Source organism: Nelusetta ayraudi, unplaced genomic scaffold (assembly GCF_046127955.1).
Source record: "Nelusetta ayraudi isolate G7.1 ecotype Tasmania unplaced genomic scaffold, CSIRO-AGI_Nayr_v1 ptg000063l, whole genome shotgun sequence".
In the NCBI taxonomy this organism is placed as follows: Eukaryota; Metazoa; Chordata; class Actinopteri; order Tetraodontiformes; family Monacanthidae; genus Nelusetta; species Nelusetta ayraudi.
The window spans coordinates 5768864-5790000 of NW_027466113.1; the positions used below are offsets into that span (position 1 = coordinate 5768864).

The 21137-nt window shown below is 44.3% G+C and overlaps 2 protein-coding genes across 5 annotated transcripts; one reads left to right on the top strand and one right to left on the bottom strand.

Annotated features, from left to right (window-relative positions):
* Positions 1-2226: 2226 nt before the first annotated feature.
* On the bottom strand, positions 2227-4529 carry rabac1 (Rab acceptor 1 (prenylated)). Its single transcript, XM_076041175.1, has 5 exons — positions 4359-4529; positions 3983-4195; positions 3646-3743; positions 3398-3499; positions 2227-3204 (listed from the first exon to the last, which is right to left on the bottom strand). The coding sequence occupies exons 1-5, from the start codon at positions 4478-4480 to the stop codon at positions 3116-3118; spliced, it is 624 nt and encodes a 207-aa protein (XP_075897290.1). The 5' UTR covers positions 4481-4529; the 3' UTR covers positions 2227-3115.
* A 1462-nt stretch (positions 4530-5991) lies between these two features.
* On the top strand, positions 5992-16443 carry dedd1 (death effector domain-containing 1). 4 transcript variants are annotated; one of them, XM_076041172.1, is made up of 6 exons: positions 6326-6593; positions 6661-6679; positions 6908-7426; positions 7536-7664; positions 7951-8085; positions 14457-16443. In XM_076041172.1, the coding sequence occupies exons 3-6, from the start codon at positions 6952-6954 to the stop codon at positions 14873-14875; spliced, it is 1158 nt and encodes a 385-aa protein (XP_075897287.1). In that variant the 5' UTR covers positions 6326-6593; positions 6661-6679; positions 6908-6951; the 3' UTR covers positions 14876-16443. The 4 variants fall into 4 exon arrangements, with proteins under 4 accessions (XP_075897285.1, XP_075897286.1, XP_075897287.1 ...); XM_076041173.1 differs by having other exon boundaries at positions 6911-7426; XM_076041170.1 differs by lacking the exons at positions 6326-6593; positions 6661-6679 and adding an exon at positions 5992-6150.
* The last annotated feature ends 4694 nt before the right edge of the window (positions 16444-21137 follow it).

Sequence of the window (21137 nt, forward strand, 5' to 3'; positions counted from 1 at the left end):
ATTAGGTAATTTTTTTTTTTTTTTAATTCATTATCTATTTATATATAACCATAACTGGTGGATGATGAAACTTGGTTTACTTGGCTTGCAATAAAAAACTTTTTACTTTTAACAACAACAACAAAAAAAAAAAAAAAAAAAAAAAGTGGGGAAATGTATGGAACTCACTGACCCCGGATCATGCCCCGGACACATTATCACATGACTACCACCTGCTAGTCATGTGACCAGGTGTACCGAGCTGCAGCTGCGGAATCCACGTCACTTCGGTTGTCTTTATTTTTTCTCTTCTCAGTACCGAGTGTCCCTCAATGGAATTCTCAACACAGGCGACGTGTTTTTTGCGTCAGGTGAGCCTCTTTTTTACATCGTTGACGTTCCAGGAAATCTCAGCGGGTCACGTCACAAACTGAGGGAAATGTTAAATTCCTCTTCCCGCCTCTCAGCGGGAGGTGGCGTTGTCAGGCAGTCACCAGAGTGCCAGAGACTGCACCATACACCACAACATATAGAACGGGAAGAGATTCCATCATGAGAGATTACAGCTATTCTCGGCAGAAATTCACAAATTTTTAAATGTATTATTATGATTATTATTATTATTATTATTATTATTATTATTATTATTATTATTATTATCATTATTTATTACTATTATCAAGTTGAAGTGTCTCTACTGCAAACACCTTAAAGGCCATCTCATCAGTGATGTTTAAATAGAACCATGATGTACTAAAATCTATAAATAAGTATTTTAAATAAATTAACTACATAGTTATTTGTCCAATTGTGATATTATTTAATTATTCATACAATATATCCACTTCTAATGAAATGCTTTTTATGCAGCCAACACATTTCATGATTATTTTTTTTTAATGATGTATTTATATGTGTAAGTTTGGCACTAGCTTAAAGAGTCAAAAAAGCTTGGTTGGTGCGCTGAGCCAAATGATCTTCCTCACTCAAAGGAACTGGAATCCCACAATATTTTATATGGTGCGTAATACAATAATTCTACAATGTGATACTGCCAGAAGTGGTTTCAGAGTACCTAAATGGGAGAAATGTTAGGATGAGGTGATGCATAGCGCTGTAAGTTATTACTGGCAAGTCCAGCCCATCATGTGGAACTGTCATGACAGCAGGGGGAGGCGTGTTTGGCAGGAGGCCAGCAGAATGCAGCAAACTGCTGAACACGCTCCAGCGTGACGACCTCGTCTCACATCTGCATTAATGGAGCCGAGGCTGAGCGTCGCTGTCTGCTGTGATGCCCCGCCACTTCTTGAAACTCATCCTTTCAGCCTGACTTTTTTTTTTTTTTTTTTTTGATCAGTAGAATTTATTTGTGCAGTAGCAACTCCAGCAGATAAAACATGGCAGCGCTCTGGGTCTTTGATCTCTTTGGGGGCAGGGAACGGACAGTGATTGTACTCCCTCTGTATGCCACAGGGGTCATCTATTTTAAATGAAGCCCTTATTGCCCACATACTTCAAAAATCCAATGAATTATGCACAGTACTGTGAGACATAAGGGCTCGTCTGAAAGGTCTCTTTGCAGCACGATGGTGTGCGTTTAGGACGTCCTCGTGAGTGAAGGACCCAAAAAGTTTGCGGGACAACGGTCCAATGACAAATAGCAGTCTCCGGCGCTCCCTCACACACACACACACACACACGCACACACACACACACGCTTTCTGTCACTGACTGAGAAACACACTCAGCCTCTCTCTAATTTCCCCCGTGTGTCTGCAGTGAGCTCACTGCAGTGCAACTCTCATCGCCCCACCCACACCCCCAACACTCCCCTCCGTATAATAGAATATCGATCGCCTTCCTTGCCGCAGTGTGTAAGCGAGTGAGTGTGTGTGTGCGTGCGTGTGTGGCTGACTGACTGAGGCCCTCCAAGGTCATTGCCATGGCAACCTGCGCACGGGGTCCTCTCGCTGTGCTGTCACAGAGCACAGGTCACGGGGGTCACATGAAAGGGGGACAAGAGAGAGGGGACGGCAGGGGGGCCAGAGGGGGGCTGGCGAATGCTGCATCGTTTGGTGTGTAAGGGAGGTAGATAAGATGATCCACGAGGGTTGGAAGGGTCCGACGGCGCTGTGCGGTTTAAGATCATAACGGAAAATGCAGCAAACGGGAGCAGATGTATTTGCAGGGTGGAGCATATTAAAAATATTTGAGGCAATTAAAAGTTAAAATGAAACTTGGGCACTCTTGAAGCAGTGACCAGCCAGGGTTTTATTACACTTTGGGGGGGAAAAAATGGAACTTTAAATACAAAAACACCCGTTACACTGATATGTAAACACATGAATAATTAACTTGATAAAAATATATCTCAGGTTTCCGTTTTGGCCACAGGACCCAACTGATACAAACCGATGATAAATAAGCATACAGGCAGAAACCCTTCAGCCATAACAATCAGAGCACACCCAAACCAATTTAGTAACCTTAGGTTCCCAAGAAGAACATTTTAAGTAAAGCATATGAAATACTAAATCAAAAGATTTGTGTGAGGTCACTCCCAGATAGTTTTAAAGCTTTCAATGGCACTTTTGTTTTTGTGGAAAACACATTTTCGCTCATAACATCTTATAATTGCAAACACTGTGTACCTTATTATTATTACAAAATAACCCATCTCATCCTTAGGGAGGCTTGGGTGAAGTTATTATTGATCGAATTATCTGGGGTTGAGAATGAAGCTCGTCGCATCTCAGAGGACTAATAAAATTGAGAGCCGTGCCACGCAGTATTAGGACATAGCAGGGAGCCAGGGGCCATCTGATGCAGAAAAAGGCATGCATTATTTATGATTCTCAGTAACAAATGTACCATGTGAATCTGACAATTACATGTCTAATCACATGTAAAAGGCAAATGTATTTCTTTTCTTTTTTTTTTAAAATGGCATATTAAGAAGCAAGAGACAGTGGGTTCTTGGAACGATGGCATTGGAGAGACGCACTGAATACAGGTACACTCAGATAGACAACATGTCTTAATGTTTGTTTCTACTCCTCGTATTGGAAATAATGAATGTGGTGAAAGTGACGACAGGTTTTTGCACAGCTCCTGCTGAGAGTTCCTTCCAGGCCTTTTACACGGGCTCCATGAGCAGTTCGTCCACGTCAGACTGCTCCAGTTCACGGAATGCAGCGTGAGTGCCGATCACAACCAGCGTCGCTCCTGACAACGAAGGAAAATGGAAACAGGTTTTACACAATGAAAAAGTATCATAGCAACATCGATATAAGTATTCATTAGACATAGCAGAATGCGTTTCACAAATGCATAACATAGCATTTCCTTATAAACCTTAAATGAATCCGCAAGATGTGTCTGGACTACATGAGTGTAAAAGTACTGTGCTCAGGCTCACCTAAAACCCAGAAGACTGCAGCTCCAGCTCCAGCCAACCAGAAGACGGGGAGAGAAACGGCTCCAGCCAGACTCATCTGGTGCGGGACAGTCAACTCTTTGCCTGCAGTGTGGAAAATAATCTTAATTAACCCACACATCAAGTTATGCCAATTACTTTGTGCAAGCAAATACGAGAGTACAGTATATATTCTTAAAAGGTCTGTTTTATTTTATTTTATTTTTTAAGGCGTTTGAAGCTTTACTCACCCATGACAACCAGTTTTGACTCCAGGGATTTGAGGTGTATTATGTAAAAGGCACCAACATAGACAGCCAGGGCAATCAGAAGCATTGGAGAGCTGACTCTGAAGAGAAAAAAAGAATCAAAATATTTATTCATTCACATTAATCTTATTGTTGTTAATAACCCTAAAATTAAATACAATCAAATAATGCATTGGTTTTTTTTTTTTAAATATCACATTTTAAAACCTTTCGAGCAACTTTACTGTCTCTGTATATTGAATAAACAGCGGAAGGAGTAAAAGTAAAAGTCATTAATGACAATAGAACACAGAAGCTATGGTGATTTTTTTTTTCTCACATGCAGTAAAGGATGAGACCCAGGAAGATGAAGGTATAGTTGCTGTTGAAAATTTCCACATTCTTCACGACCCTCTGACACATCACTCCAAAGTTACGTGGCTTGGAGAACTTGCGCTGGTCCACAAAGCTGGCCCATGGACGGATGGACAGCCGGCGCCTGTCAATCCACTCTTTGGCTATGCTGGCTGAGAATCCTTTGGGGAGCCCCAGCCTGGGAAAAACAACAGCAAAATTGTCAAGTGAATAACAGGATGACAGACAAACAAGTCCAATGGAAAGACGACCTTGTTTATATTTCCATTTTGAACAAGAAAATAAATAGGAAAAGACAAAAACGAAGAAAATAACCCTCTACACCCTAATTGTGGCCTTACTTTGCCAGGATTCCAGCTCCACCAGTACCGGTTGGATGAGCATCCTCGGCACTAAACAGATCTCCGGCCTTACTGTCCATGTCCACTTGACAGTTCTCACCCTTTGGAGCTCCAGCCACCATCTAAAGTCTGTAACTTATGACACAAAAAACAAAAGCAGACAAGAATGCTGAGGCACAGGACAGAGATGTGATTATGTTGCCATAATTCTTTTTTTTTTTTTTTTTAATCACTTTGAACTGTGAGATTAAAGCCATTATTTCTTGTCATAATGCACCTTGTTAGGGCTGCAAGAAGAACACTTTTATGCTGTTCAGAGGTCGATATCAACATCTCGGCTGTAATACACTGTACCAGATTGTGTTGTTTTAAATAATCAAAGCATTTTAACCTGGAAAATCCTACTTTCAATGCTGACACTGCTTATATTTGCCACCAGAATAAATTAACAAATAATGAAGTGAATAAAAATTAATTGTCACAGGTGCTTTACAGACTTGGAAAATTAAGCATAGTTTACTCTGAACATTTGCTGATATGCGCTAAATATCAGCAAATGTTCCAATGTTCCTTAACATTTATGTCCATGTTAACAAATACATTTTAATGTGTGCTGTGTTCGAGGCAAATCTTTGGGGTACTTCTTCAGCGCGACCTTGCATATTTCCAATTGCAAATGTCAGGTTGTGCAGGTTCCACAAGACCATACCTCTATAATAGGTGGCCTGGGCAGGGGCACTCCTAAATGTTCCTATCCCAAGACAATATGGCCATTAAATGACAGCTTTGTCGGCACCGAAACACGTTTAGCTTAGTTCACGGTGACGTATTTTAAGTAATGGAAAACCTGAGTCAAAGGGTTTGGTCACCCAGTACTTTTCCAGGATCCGGTTTTATCATTCTTCTAGCTAGCAAACACATGCTCGTATTTCAGCACTCATTTATTACATGACCCCAATATCCCTTTCGTCCGCTGTATACATACGCAACAATATCAGATTGTTTTGTCGCAACTTGGATAGTTCATCAAACGAATAACAGAGCTAGCGTTAGCTTCTCTGCTAACGCCAACATGTACACGTCCGACTGGACAGCTACAATTTCATACTGTGACGCAAGTCAGACCAATGAGTGGGCTTGTCGTTGCTTTAATTCGTTTTTGCCGGTGTAGTTTTCGGAGAAGTACTTACAAGAGAACTTTGGTTGAAGACTTGAAGTCCAATGTGTCCCTCCCACTGCTCCAGACCTTTTGTTGATGTTTTACGGATGTGATGTGGACGTTGTCCAACTTCCTGCTTCTTTAGGGTTGAATTCCACCACCTACTGGCCATATCGAGGAATGTAGGTTTTTGTGTGACTGTAGTATTTTTATTTTATTTTATTTTATTTTATTTTATTTTATTTTATGGACACAGTTCGGGTGGTAACATACAACAAACAATAACATTTTATTTTATTTCGTTTTGGGGTAATATATTGCTATGTTGTGCATTGTATTCTACAGTCATTCGATCAACTTTCTAATCTAATGTCATCTTTTCTTTTCAAGCACGATGGCAATTTTGAGGAGAAGGGTAACAATGTATGATAAGGAAAGAAATGATCGTTGGCGTCTCATATGTGGATCAGCTGTTTCAGGGCAGAGGGAGTAAAACGTGACCGGAAGTCGTTAGCCAGGACGAGCGCTGTGATTGGTCGCTTGCCATGTTGTTGTGTTTTTGTCAGCTGTGTGGCCTGTGGAGTGGGAGTCGTCTCGTTTGCCAACTGCTCGAAGCCAGGAACGAGAGTGAACGTAAGTTGACAGGCGTCTCTACACATTTTACAAGCTTTTGGAAAACACGTTGAGCATCTCGTATGCGGTTTGTTGGCATGTTGTCGTTTGCATCGTTTGAAGTCCGTCGTGTGGTGTAGAGCTAGTGCCAACGAGAGGGCGTTTTTTTTTTTTTTTTTTTTTTTTTTTTAGCTCTTGTCGCTGTCTGCAAACGCAATTGCGCAGCGAGTAATTGTGTCCCTTCATGATTGCTGTTAATGACACGCGGTTTCAATGAGTGGGATACTCGTACACATCGAGTTTTGTTTAACTGTGCTCAACACCATTGAGAAGTGTTTGTATTTTTTTGAAACGCTCGTTGTTTTGCCCTTCAAAGCAACGCGATTGCGTAAAAATACCAACGGGGTAATTACCACCCTGGTTGCCACTTCCTGTCTTCTCGCAACTTCTTGTTTTTTTTTTAAGTAGTTCAGAACCGACGTTAACCCCGTATGGTATCACTCCACCCGAAGCAGACAGTTTGCCCTGAAGACATTGGCATCGTAAACAGGTAGGACGGCCAGCATACCAACCAAGGTGACCCTGTAGTTTCAAAGGGTTAGGCTATAATGTCAGCATGCTTTGTGATTCACAGACAAGTGAGGGTAGAGTGATGAAACCCTTATTTGTTGCTATCCCAGATCTTTCATGCCTGTGTCGGGGCATGACAAGGCATGTCCTGACATTCATCATCACTCATTTTCATCTGCGCTTTCTTTCTTTCTTTCTTTCTTTTTAGTAGGTTTTACACGTAGAGGATTGAGGAAGGCTACAGTCAGACAGATGGCTGCAGCAGATCGCAGAGGACACCCAACCAGGAATTCCCTCTACTGGGATGAAACGCATGCCCTGAACTACTATGGGATGATGTCTCTCCACGAGGTCTTTGAAATAGTTGGCTCTCAGCTGACAGCGATGGACGTTGAGGCGCTGTCATTCCTCCTGAATGAAACGTACAGTGCGCCACACCCCCTCGATCCAGCCGGCTGGACAGTGGAACCCTCTGAGGGCAACCCAGATGTTCCTGGGATCTACCCGAGTCCTGAGCTGCTGAAGACCTGGAGGCGGATAAAGCCTCAGAGTTCCCAAGACTCCTTTGACCCCTCGTGTAAGCCCACGAGTGGCCCCGAGCTGCTGTTGGACCTGGAGGGGCGAGGGTACATCAGCGACGGCAATCTGGAGCCGCTCCTGCAACTGCTGAGAGTCCTCACTCGCCACGATCTGCTGCCTTATGTGTCCCTCAAGAAAAGGAGGAGAGGTGATGATGACTCAGAGGTTTCCCCACAAACAAAACCTGGCTTCTTGTTTTTGTCGATTGCCATTACGGCTCCCTCCTCATAGCGATAACCTCTCCTTTTGTTTTTCAGTGTCTCCCGAGAGAATTAACCACAACTCTCCGGTTGACAACAGAGGATTTTTCTGCACGCCCAGGACGGAGCACATCTACAGGCACACAGAAATACCTCTTCCATCCTTTCCACAGCAGCAGAGAGGCGGTATGTGCACAGTATTGAATGCAGGTCATTTCCGTGTGCGTGATACAGCGTCTCCACAGATCTGAGACTGTTTAAAGTCAATGTTTAACATTCCATTCAGACTAAAATATTTAAGATCAATCCAATTTATCTGCCTTTCAAGGTCCCACAGTGTGCAAAATTCACTTTAGCGTTGCCTTCTCCTGTCAGTGGACTCCTCAGTCATGACGGAAGTCGGCTGTTTGCTTCTTTGGCCTGCTCCGTGTTAGATTTTTCATTTGTCTTTCCTTGGTTCACGCCCTGTCAGGCGCTCACCCCGGTCAGCCTGTGTTGCCTGCTAAGAGGAGGAGGAAGAAGAGGGGAAACGGCTGGAGTCGCAAGCCCAAGAAAACAAGCACTCAGGGACACCCGCCGCTGTCTTCCTCACCCCAAGTGTCCTGCAGTAAGTGCATCTCTTTTACCCTCTAACTCGTTGAGCTTAAAGTTACCCATTTTGTGTTTTTATCTCCGCTTCACATTTCCATCATTAAAAAAAAAAAAACAAATTTAATTTTTAAAACCACAAAACGTTCCTGCATATCCACTCTCTGGATGTTCCTTCTAAATTCTGCCTAAATCATCAGACGGCAGTTCTGCCTCTTTTTCAATGACAAAAACCTTGCTGCAGTTTGAAAGTGCGTTTGAAAGTGACAACCGTGGGAACTTTTGTTGATGTGAGCTTCTGCCGTGAAATCAAAGGATAAACTGAATTCTGCAACAACACAAAATTGAAAGCTGTAGGAAGAAAGAGAGCCCGTACTTTCTTTTTGTTTGTTTGTTCAACCACGGTGTGCAAAGTACTCTCTCATTATGTCCAGCTATACGTCATGTTGGCACTGATGAGCTCTTTGTGACACGAAATACTACATATCAGAAAAATTCAGGTGACACGGAGAGAGAAAAGTATATTATGTATCTTAAAAATTTCACAACAGACTCTAAAATTTTTATTTCATCAGTTTTCCTCTTTATTTATATTTGCAGTTTCATCCTACTTTGCCTGTTCAGGGTTTTGTTATTTTAGTCACATCACAGCTGCTATAAGAAAGTTGTTAGATGAAGCGGGACATCGGAAAACAGGGGTTGGCATTAGCATAATTTGCAACATGCTTTCTGGCCATTAGGTGAAATCCCACACACTAGGCTTTCAAACTCGCTTGTGTGTTTCTTACTGTTTGCGCAGCAGCTACTAAATTCACTCCTCAAACTTCACAAAAATCGACTCGACTGTTGGACGCAGAGAGGAAAAACGCTTTTTGGCCCTTTGACTTGGCTCACTATCCATCGCCGCATTTGCCTTTTTCTGCTGTTTAAACATCATGCACTGATTGTTTTTTGCTCCGTCCACCCATCACACGCTTCCCTCAATAAGCTCCCCCCCACTCTGAGCCTTTGGAGCACCAACAACTTCTGATGATGAATGTTTGGAGAGATGATGGGTCTCCTTGTCTCATTTTCCAGCTGTCACTTCACAGCTTTTTGCTCTCCTTTGTTATTGTCCAGCTTGAGTCACTTGTCATGAACAATTTTTTTTTATTTGCTTACATGTATATGTATATAGGAGTGTGTGTATGTACATACATACATATCATACATATGTGCATTTATAGATATATGCATATATCTACTTATACATATACAGTTTCGCTCGAATCCTTGCGCCTTGCAGCACAAAAAAGATCAAACTGGCCTGCTCAGTCATTTGCACAGCCCTTCTCTAACATTTCAACATCCCCTGTTGCCTGCAAATTAAAAACCAAATTGCTTACCAGCGTCATTGAAGCCGACTCTCGAAGCTGTTCAGGATGAGTGATGTGCCTGTACCTGTAAACATGTTGCTCTCTTGACTCCACGTTTGATCCCACCAGGTTGACTCAGGATTGTGACTCAGATCGTGTAACCTATGAGACAAAAGGATCGTGGAGACAGGCGGAGAGACTGAGGAGCAAAAAAACCAAAGTCTGTCCGCTCTCTTGATGCAATATACCTTTCTGGGCGAACTCAAGTCATGAGCTCGCTCGCAAGTCGGGGCGATGCCTAAGGTAAAAAAAAAAAAGACAAGAAAAAGAAGTTCTCACCTCGTTACTGCAGGGATTTTGTGCAGCCACTTTATGCTTTTATTCAGATGATTGCGTACCGTACTGTAGCCGCCTCATCCCCCCTGCAGGAACCTTTGCTATCCAACAATCATCCTGTAATATTCATAAGTGTGTGCAGTGTGGCTGGTAAAATATTCTTTTGGAGTATCCAGATGACTTTACTTAGCAGGTGCTAGCTTGTTAAAAAAAAGAATGCAAATTAATTTAAATCAGAGGTCATTCGATTGCATTGCAAACCATGTTGACAAGTTCATTTTTACATCTTTTGATTACTATCTGTGGACGAACCCTGGTGAGTCAACCGTTTTCACAAACATATCCAACAAAAACAGTCACACCCAGACTTGTTTTACATCCTTGTCCCCGTTGAAGTAGACTTTATAAAAAAAAAAAAAAAAAAAAGAGCGCTGGTGAAAAAATAAGCCCTGTGTGTTAAGTCTCCTGCAAAACTCTTGTGTCTAAACAAATGTAGGAAAAGCCACTTATTAATGATTTAACTGGTTTGGTTCAGCATCAAAGGACTCATTCCCAAAGTTCTTATCTTCTTGACTTAATACACTGAAACGTTTCTTCCTGACCTGCAGAAACCAGACAGAACTTGAATATGGCCATGTTTGTGAATATGCGTTAATCACTGCTTTAAGGTTCCGTCCTTCGCCATCACTTTATATTCAGCGCAAGCGGTTGTAAACACTTGCTGAAGGATTTCTTCACCCCAAATTGCACCAAGTGGCTGATTAAGAATTCTTCATTTTTGCTCCGAATCATAAAGAACAGCCCATGCATTTCAGAGAGAGGAATAGAGGTGGGGGGGAGGGGGGGGGGGGTCCTTCGGCTAAAATGCCAGGGTGACCTTTCCTCAAGTAGTTGTGGGGAAAATAAGCCCAGCAGTGATGTGCAGAGGGATCCCCTGCTGTATCTTATCTCTGTCCTGCGCGAGCCCCGACTGTGCGTCCGTGAAGAGGGAGCAGAGAGATAGAGAGGTTGAGTCCACTCCCAGCCCCCATCGCATTTAAAGTGACCTCACATATTCTTTATGACCCATCCGAAGTGTCGCAAGTAAATCATGACTGCTGCTAAAGATTGCACATAAAGGTGTTTGCACCTGCAGATCAGTAGGATCTTTCTGCTACAGTTTCGGGATAAAAACGTGTTGCCCTGCTTGCTTGTTGTTGGAAAAAAAAAAAAAAAAGAAAGAAGCCACAAGGCATCGGACGGACATTCCAGCCACTTCTTCACTTCTTTCTCTCCTTTCTCTCCCTTTTCTCTGTGTTCGCAGTTCTAAACAGGCCGACCTGTGTGTCAGGAAAACATTATCCTCATACACAATGAGGGAGAGAGAACATAAAGCTTGATCCATGCAAAAAAAAAAGAGAGCGGTGCAGTGAAGGGAGGATTTTTGTCTGTTGGGGGGGGTGAACGAGACCACGGTGTCTGTCGGCCTCTCGGTCCTCCTGACTCTCCACTCCCTTGGTCAGTCATTCAGCAGAAAAACGGATCGATAAAGAGTTGAAGCTCTCCGTGCCAAGTGACTCCTCGTAAATGGGTACTTAAACTTTTTTTTTTTTCTTCTTCTCCTTCTTCCCCCTACTCCCCCTCAACCCCCCTTCCTCCTTTTCGGTCGGTCGGGGCGAAATGGAGGAAGGCGAACGGGGCCTTGACGTTTAAAGTGAGAAAATGAAAGCTGTGCTTCCTAATGTCCTGTCTAAGTGGATGTCTCTGTGTCTGATGAAGCGTGAAGTGCTCTGTAACCCTAACAAAATGACTATCATTCTGTTGCTGTGGTTTTTAATGGCCCCTCTTCTCAGTGGCCCCTATCTCTGCCTCCATCCTGCTCGGTATTAAATGGGGGAGGCGGAAATGGAGGCCATCCATAAATACAGTAATTGCATGAAGGGCAGGTGTTTATCATAGCCGGAGGCCCCACACGGTGTAATGAGCTAAAAGGTCGATTTGTGAGCAGCACTTCAACTTAATATTTCACTCGGGCAATACTGAATGTGGAAAAATGTGGAAAGTTTTTTTGGGGGGACAAGCAGCGATCATCAGCCTCTGGACAGAGGGAGGCTTTTTTTTTTACTTCAATATGTTTGGTCCCTCTTGATTTGTCTTTTGCACACGTAAAAATATACCCTTAGAATGGGCATTTATGTTCTGTTGCTTTGCATTATCTAAAGCCATCAATGTATGTTTTACCAAAACCTAAGGCCCCTCAGTGCCTTCTGCATTCAGTCCTGTTGAACTGAAGTCTCCCTGCTGCAAGGCAGCGCCTGCTAAGGCAGCGGGCAAAGAGTTTACACCTGTTTTTTGTCCAATACTTTGGAGAATTTGATATTAATTATTTAAGTATCGACTCTGTCTGCCCAACTCACTGTGTTTGCTCAAGGTTACTTAAATGTTTTGGGGTCTTTATCTTGATCAATACCTCTGGAAGTTGTTCATGAATACTTTTCGTGGGGCCTTCTGTGTTTTTTTTTTTTTGTTTGTTTGTTTTTTTCAACAAATGTGAGAAAATTTAATGTAGTCGCCAAGGCACGAGACGTCTGACGCGTTTGTTGTTCTTGTCAAATCAATGACCCATGAAATTGTAAAATGTCAGTATTTGATATTCCTGTCCTGCACTGCTTTTTGAACAAACAACCACGACCACTCCAGCCTTAATCTCCTGCTCAGACTGAGCCGTTGAAACTATACTCAGTGAGTGCGATGCCTCTCGACCGGCTCGCCCCTCTGTCCGTGCATATTTTCCAAGGGTGTTAAACCTCATCGATTAAGTGTCCCTCTCTGATCCCCTCCGTCTTTTTTAATGGTAGTCTAATTACGGCCTTATGAGGCGTGAATGCAAAAGCAAGTGTTTGGCTATCGCCCTTCCACAAATGTTAAGGCATGCAAAATCAATGTCTTAATTCAACATTTGCATTTCTAATGTTGGCATTTTCCAAACTTCATTCCTCTGGAGTCTTGCGCCACCCCCCGTCCCCCACCCCCCCCAAAAGCCCTAAACAAAATGTGAGTGGAAGGAGACGAAACGTGACTCTCCGGTAGACACATTTCACTGCTGAGTTGTAGCCCCTTTCTATTTAACTACATATAGATCTACTTAAAAAAAAAAAAAAAAAAAAAAACAGAATCCATCTGAATCAGATGGACAATAAGGTGGATTCAAGGAAGGATTAACGTTTTTTTATATTATCTTTAACAATTTTATTCAATAAAAACCTTTTTTTTTAGTAATCTTGCTTGAAGGTCTTGGTTTTGCATACCTAGAAGGGCTAGCATAGCTTTAAAACAACATTAACTTAGATTTCTGGTTAAAAAAAAAAAAAAAAAAAATGTCCACTTCCTCGGTCCGTGGTGTGTGTCAGCGGAGGCTGTTGAGTGGGAGAGAGGAGGGGCTCTTTGTTGCAGCAACAGCCATCAGCGGCTGGTTCCCACTCCAAGCTCTGGAATAATGACGATCTCGTCTCAGCACAGTATGTATTCTCTGATCTTTCTCGCTGTGCTGTTGCATGAATGCCCAGTCCTGTTAATACACGACGCCAGCAGCGTCTGTCCTCACCGTCGCCAGACACATAAAATATATATATATATATTTTTTTTTCTTTAATCGATGGACCAGAGGGCCTCCTCACGACTCAACGTTCCTTTCTTTTTGTTTTGTTTTGTTTTGTTTTGTTTTTCTGGTCCCCACAGTATTTTGCTCAGTTTGTATTATTTCTCATTGTGAGCTCAAGGGCGGGCGACATTAATTCTTAAATTGATTCCGATTGCTTTGAAATGTCTCAGAAGAAAAACACTCTGCCAGGTGCATTCGGTATTTCGGGTCCGTAATGTCAGATTTATTTCTAAAGGTCCCTCAATATGCCCCGTTTTAGGACAATATTTTTCATCCCCGACGTCAGTAGAGCAGCCTGGCAACAATTTATTACCCTTCAATGTATTATCCTCTGTTCACATCCTCTCACAAGCTACCGCAAATGCCCTTTCTGACCTCACAAAAGGCCTATTGCAAATACTGCACTTTGACCACATACTAAAATGGGCCAGCAGAAGGATTAAAAGTTGGACTTAATTTCCTGGTTCCTGACTTATTATAGTTAGCAAATTGTGAATAAAATCAATATAGCACATTTTCTTCCTTTAGAGAAAAAAAAACCTCAGCGATTTTGAAATTAAATAGCACTGAAAATGTCACTTTGTTTCAACCGTTTGTTTCATTCTATATGTCAATCTCCTGCACTGCTAAGTCTCAGGATTGTGTTCTTTTGTGTTCTTGAACCCCCTACTATTTTATATATCTCCCAAAAAAACAAACTTTTGTCTCCTGCCCACCATTGCGAGCCAAAACAGAGCTGTCTCTTAATGACTTTGTCTTGTCCGCTTCTCTTGCCTTTGTTTGACTCCCCCTTTTTTCCCGTCTGGTGTGTGGACGTTTTTCAATTTGACTCCTCTGTTCTCTTAACTTTCTCTGACCTCCTCTCTCCTCACCTGACACATCTCTTCCCCTCCCCCCCACCACCACCTCGCATCCTCGTCACTGTCATTATTCACTTTCACCTCTAAACCCTCCCCTGTTCCCGCTGTCACCCTCTGTCCTCACTCCGGTGCCTCCTTTCCTCTGTATCTCTCTCTCTCTCTCTCTCTCTCTCGCTCTCTCGCTCTCTGACATCACCAGATGTCCGCCTGCGCGTCCGGGCCGAGTACCTGGAGCACGAGGCGTTCCTCCGCAACGGCGTCTCCTCGGACAAGGAGCAGCCCCTGGAGCGGCAGTTTGAGCTCTTCAGCCAGGCCAACTCCCTGCTCCGCTCCAGGGACCTGGGCTCCATCGTCTGCGACATCAAGTTCACCGAGCTGGAGAAGCTGGAGGCCTTCTGGGGCGACTACCTGAAGGGGGACCTGTTGGAGGCCCTCAAGGGGGTTTTCATCACCGACTCCCTGAGGATGGCGGCGGGCCGCGAGGACGTCCGCCTGCTCATCAACGTGGATCAGGACGACTACGAGGAGGGCCGGTGGCTGCTGATGGAGTCTGCCGGTAGGACTAGAAGGTCGTCCCCCGATAAAAGTGGCCGCGTGGAGAACCCCTGGGCTGTCTAGGTGGATGAGAGACTTTAGAGCAAATCGCAACAACTTAAGGGAACTTGAACAGTGTTTTTCTGCCGGTTCCAGGCAAATCGGAGGCACTTTTCAGGACCTGCCGAGTAGCTGCAGTGCACGCTTCCGCCACTAGATGGCGGCACTGCCCATCCTCCTTTGGCAATTATAACAGGCCCCAAATTTGCAGCACTGGCAGGTTTCTTTTTCTTTTGGGGAGTTTGCCTAACAACAAGGAATAATAATAATTCTACTAGTTTGAAGATCATTTTGCCGTCTCCTTTTGGGTTCCAGCTCTGGTCAGGTGCTGATTGTGTAAGACACAAGGCTGAGACCAGATGTTGGAGGGAAAGAATCAAACAAGATCAGGTGGGAAGCCCTCTTTTGAAATACTAATAATATACTAATAATGTATGGGGTGCCTCACTTAAGGACAGACCTTATCAGCGGGGGAGTGTTAACACGTCGACCCCTGTGTTAAAAGATGCACACCTGGTTGGAATGACGATGCTACTTTAACAAAGAAAACACATTAACCTGCTGTTCAAACACAAGACAATGAACCCTCAGAATCCAACGCTGCCAAGCACACACAAGCCAAGAAAAACTTTTTCCAAGAGTGGCCGCCGGTTCCCGTGGAAATGGTGAACTTTGGAATCAGAACGTACCGCCAATAATTCAAAGGACAGGAAAAAAAAAAGTTTCTAACCTTTAAAGATATGAGCAAGAGCTGAGCGCAGATTGAAGGAGCGAGCCTCCCTCTGCACAGATTGACCTTTGTGTCCAACTTTGGGGCGAAAATCTTAGTCCGCTCGCACACGCCTAGATAACAAACACAAGAGTTTGTCACTCCTGTGTACCCCGATAACCCGACTTGTGATTGCCGTGGTCAGTGGATACGGCGGCTGCCTGCAGATGACAGCGGTGATTAGGTCCGGGCCTCAGCGGACCATGGAAGATTCATCATCCCGAGCTTGTCAACAGCAGCCCTGGATAATGTGGCGGTCGCCCACCTCCAGATCTGCAGCTGTGGTTGCTGGGCCGGCGGCCCGACCACCACCCCGCCACGCCGCCACCCCCCTTGGCCAGGACGGCGGCTCGTCAATAGAAGTGATGTCGGGGAGATCAAAATCAAAAAGTGCACATCCCAGCGCCACTCAGCCTTGCTGTGTAGGCCCAGTAGAGTGGCTCATGGACAGCTGTCTACTCACCCTGCTGGAACTAATGCCTGGACTTTTCTCATGGAGGACGATCAATAAGGGCCCTCCGCTAAGTCCCTTCATACAGGCACGACTTAAGCAAGCCCACTGCCACTGGGCGACGCTCTCGGCCCCGGCAGGGCCCGGTGAAGGGGGAGACAATGGGTGTGGGCCACCGTGCCATTTTCAAGATTGCATTTATTGGTGTGTTATTGTACTGCTCGTAGGTTTGAAGAAGAGGAAACCGTAACAAATTCAGGGGAACACTTCTGTTTACATTTAAAAAAAAAAATGCTTGAGGTATGGAATTTTCTTTCTGTGGAATTTTTTTTGTATTGTTTCTGGTGGTTAATAAAAGTGTGATGGCCTTCATTTTTGTTTTTTTGTCATCATTTGACTATAACGTGATACCGCTGTGTGTTTCTGCTTTGCATGTCGCACCAGTGTCATGCAGTGTCTGCGATAATCATTTCAAATTCCTCTTTTCGAAATTAGCATTGCTTATGTTAATATTTTATTATAAATGAAACACCCATTTTGTTTCCCACTGCAATCCTTTGTTTTCTTCACGACAGATTTTTCATTAATATTGTTTTTTTTGTTTTTTTTTACATTTTTTTTTAGGTTCAAGCTAGGTTGCCAACATCTTTACAGCTAAAATTCCACTTTTGTTGATTGATTGCTTTGAGTGATTTGATAAATCACTATTCTTGATTTAAGTCTTTTAAATCTTTTTTTTTTTTTTTTTTTTTTACTTTATTACCCTGAATTTCTTATACTTTTTTGTGGTCCTTTTCAAACTCATGTCTGAGTTAATAGTTTAAAGAAGCAAATTCTGCCTTGCATTGACCTGACATTGTACAGACGTTGCTGGTTATTTTAATTACCGACAAATTACAAACCGACAATAAAGGCAACGCAATGGACAGATTATGGCAAATGAGCATCAAAACCCAATGAAAGTGCTCCACCGTGCCTCGGAGGACATTGGCTTGTGGCTGACCCTCACTCCTGTTAGCTCGCACCAGCCTGGTCTAATCTCACATTCTGGCCATACATTACACGCAACTCCTTTAATGCTTTATTCATAATGCAAGTTTCGAGTGCTCCGAGCAGCGCCAGGCCTTTACAGTACTGCTGAGTATCAAAATTGAGCCTTATTTTGACTCGCCATCATGGAGAACATAAGTGGGACCAGCCCTCGGGGGAAAATTCTGATAAGCCTGTTTCTCCCCTGTTCAGAGAACGCCGTGTTTGATGACCAGCTAAACTGCCCCAAGCCTGCCTTGGGGAAAACAGAGGTTTTTGAAAGCCCAGTTCTCTCCACTCCCAGCCTCGGAGCGAGCAACAGCGGTGCCGCGAGGGCCCAAAGGGAGAAGCCAGTCAGTGGCTCTGTCTGAGGAGTGTGCAAAACTATAGAGTTTCAGCTCAAAGGATTGTGCCGTGTGCACACCTCGTCCCCCTCCACCTCCCACCTCCCACCCCAAGTGTCCTCTGAACAGCGTCTCCCTCTTGGATGAACCTGCCGGGACGAGGGATTTTGTTTTTGTGTTGTTGTAGTTGAAGGAACAGGTACACTTGTACAGAGCGTCCTGGAAACATCTGCAATCACAATTATTGAGGACAAGACAGCAGTGGATTGCAGCCCATCAACCCCCTTTACATCCATCAGGCTGGCCTCCCCAGACTGTCTTGGTGGAATAGTTTCCCTCAAGAGAGCCAATAAATAAATAAATAGATAAATCAGGGTTGTTAAATGTATGTTGTGTGGTGTTAGCAGACTTAGCTCGGTGAACATTAACCCAACTTAATTGAGCCATCATTCAGCTTCTGCTGAAGATGTCTACACAAAAATGGGTAAACAAGATTTCTCACGTTTTATAGATGTTGTCCTGTTGCTGCTTTTTTGTTATTGCCATCTTTTTAGGGTTACTTTAGTTTTGTCTTCATCCAACAGGATAAAAAAAGGCATTGTTGGAAAATGGATGGCAGCCACCCATCCATCCTTAGCACAGCAACAGCAAGACCCACAAGCACTTCCAGATCCTTCTAATAAGCTACACCAATTGCTGGTGTGTGAGTGTTTTTGAAAAGTGGATGAAAGCTCCACAGCTGTGCAGGTAGATTCCAGCACAAGGGAGACAAACTTTTTGACTGGTGGACGACAATGGGTTCTAAAATTTGACGGAGGGGTTGCAGTTTGTGGCAGAGGGAGCCGACACTTCAATCCACCATGATGCCAACCAGTTTGGGTTTGCAAATTTTTTTTTTTTAATTCCTTTTAAATTTAAACGCAATGGAATCTTCTCTGGACAACACAGTGCTGCAGTGGTTCGTCCAACAGCAGGAAGGTTGCAGATTCCATTTGGAGCTTTCTGTGTGTAGTAGGCACGTTCTCCTTGTGTGTGTAGGTTATCTCCAGGTACTCGAGAGACGTGTGAACATTAGACTAGTTGTGTATGTGTGTGTGTGTGTGTGTGTGTGTGTGTGTGTGTGTGTGTGTGTGTGTGTGTGTGTGCGTTCGAGACTCTGTGAGTGTGGATGGTTGTTTGTCTCTCTGTGTGGCCTTGCAATAAACTGGCAACTTGTCCGGGGTGTAACCCTGCTTTCACCCTGAGATAGCTGGGATAGGCTCCAGCACCCCTGCGACCCTGAGAGCAGGATAAGCGGTGATAGAAAAGGGATGGAAATCTTCTGAGGCCGTTCCCTGAGCATGCCTCAAAAACATCCCGGCATCGCTTGGAGTTCTTGCGACGCCACCTGCTGGGTTTTCATCCCAGATTTGTGCAAAACCAAAGCAGTATTTTCCAAATAGTTGCTAGTGCACGTTATTAAAATTGCGCAATTTTTGGTAAAAATGTGTCTTCTTCATGATTTACAAAATTTACAAAAATTTCGCAAAATTCAAATTGAGAAATGTTTCTGAATTCCAAGGTTAATTGATAATAAATACATTAAGATTTTATCCACTGCTAACGCCAAGATCTTTCTTTCCTGCCTTTATCTGGATGCCAACTGGCTAACAGCAATCAAGGCTCAGGCTGCATGGACGCTGAAGCCACTGGAATTCCGGCCCGTCGGCCATCTTCCCTCCGCCTGCGACCCTCCACTCTGCTTTTCCAGCACGGCAGCACATTTCAACCAATGGCCGCCGTCGATCCTTCGCTGATCTCCATCCAGGTCAAGGATTCCACAGACGGGGTCAAAGATCCTGTTGCTATGGTGACGTGGGGGTGAGACAGGACAGTGTGATGTGGTGACGCACTCTGCACGACCACGGAGGGGGGAGGGGGCCGATCTGCGACAACGCGCTGTGTTTATGCTGAACTGATCAGTTTTGACAATTTCTATCACCTACACAAGTGAGTAACTTGGGGTCACATATACAAAGCTGCCCTCCCAATCTTATTTTCCAACCACTACACTACACTGTGGACATCTGGGGAGGCGTCAGTTTTGTTTCATTGGGTAAAACACGGCAAAGAGACGGCAGAGCATCGCTCCGCGCTCCCTGGTGCAAATTGCGTTGGGTTGCGGCAGCTAATGTAACACCGGGTTTTTGAGTCAATACACTGGTCACTGTCTTTTCTTTTTTTTTTTTTTTGGTGGACTTTATTCCACTGTCCGCAGGTGTTCTCCACACCTCTTTGATTGGATGGAGACTCGAGTCATCTTGTGGCAGCTCTGGCTTAAATTAGTCTGCTATCGAAACGTGTCATCCAAAGCTGATAGACACTACAGCCTTCATCTCGCCCATTGGGGCTTCCTTTATTATATGTATACCCTACAGCATATGGTGCGTTGGTGTGATTGGGGTGGGGGGCGGGGGGGCGGGGGTACTCTGCCGTGTATTGAAAAGGGAAGATGAATTTAGGTGATCTGATCCTCAAGATGGCCTTCCTCCTTGATGCACCTCCTCACTGTATGTGTGGACGTTGCTCCAGCAGTCTTTGCCAAAAGGTTTCACACACACACATATATATATATATATATATATATATATATATATATATACATTTTTTGGATACACTGTTTAAATGTCTTCTCTTCTCTTCTCTTAAATGTCTCAAAATTATTACCCATGTTTTCTAATTGTAACGTGTCTCCAGCCTTTTCATCATTGAGCTCTGCAGAAATGAGGAAAGTCCACATTTGACTTTTTTTTTGTTTTCAGTGTGAAACACAGCACTTTTGTGACACCATAAAGGGATGTGTGCCTTAAAACTGATAAGTGTCCGCTAATTTATCGGTTTTAGCAAAACCACTTGGTTTGTTTATTAATTATTCAGGTAAGATTTTCCCACATTCATTGCATGATGACTGTGTGCGTGTGTGTGTGTGTGTGTGTGTGTGTGTGTGTGTGTGTGTGTGTGTGTGTGTGTGTGTGTGCGCGCGCGTTGGAACTACACGTAACCAACCCCCCACCCCACTCCACCCCACCCCACCCCTCCCCTCGTCTTTCTCTCTCGTCTCCCGAGTGAGAGAGCAATGTTTCAGTGTTTGCAAGTGCCTGCAGGGGGCAGCATGCAGCTGAATCGCCAATTGATGAGGAACTCGGATTCAAAGCAGTGTAGCGGCTGCTGAATATCTGCGGCCCCGCTAAAGTTGAAGCGCGTGCATCCGAAACCCACCAAAGCTTGACAGCTCTTTCTCTCACAGTTTCGGGGCGCCGGCAGAGACTCACGTCGGGCCTTGACGAGCCGTCTTTAAAGAGAAAAGCCAGATTGAAGGTATACACCAGATGATGATGATGACGTTTACATTCTTCAATGTCTCTGATTGCCAATTACCAGTCTGCCGTGTACCACAACCTACCCCCCACCACCACCTCCCTTCCTTCCCTCACACCCCACCCCCCCACCCCACCTAGGCACCCCCCCAACCTCTCCCCGTCCACTTCAAACGACCATCGCGCCTCGCTCCCACCTCATCGTGTGCACGCGCCTGGTTTCTCATCAGCAGCAGCAGCAGCGGCGGCCACCGTGTCGCCATGGAAACCGCTGAGAGAGAGACACGCCGAGGGAGAGAGGAGGAAGAGGGACAGCGAGGGACACACACACACACAC

What these genes read in the sequence shown, in the direction of transcription:
- rabac1 (XM_076041175.1), bottom strand. Translation starts at nt 4,480, where the DNA reads ATGGTGGCTGGAGCTCCAAAGGGTGAGAACTGTCAAGTGGACATGGAC. An exon ending in GGAGCTGGAATCCTGGCAAA is followed by an intron (nt 4,196 to 4,358) that starts GTAAGGCCACAA and finishes TGTTTTTCCCAG; the next exon opens with GCTGGGGCTCCCCAAAGGAT. An exon ending in GTCAAAACTGGTTGTCATGG is followed by an intron (nt 3,500 to 3,645) that starts GTGAGTAAAGCT and finishes TCCACACTGCAG; the next exon opens with GCAAAGAGTTGACTGTCCCG.
- dedd1 (XM_076041170.1), top strand. Translation starts at nt 6,063, where the DNA reads ATGTTGTTGTGTTTTTGTCAGCTGTGTGGCCTGTGGAGTGGGAGTCGT. An exon ending in CCTCAAGAAAAGGAGGAGAG is followed by an intron (nt 7,427 to 7,535) that starts GTGATGATGACT and finishes TTTGTTTTTCAG; the next exon opens with TGTCTCCCGAGAGAATTAAC. An exon ending in TCCACAGCAGCAGAGAGGCG is followed by an intron (nt 7,665 to 7,950) that starts GTATGTGCACAG and finishes ACGCCCTGTCAG; the next exon opens with GCGCTCACCCCGGTCAGCCT.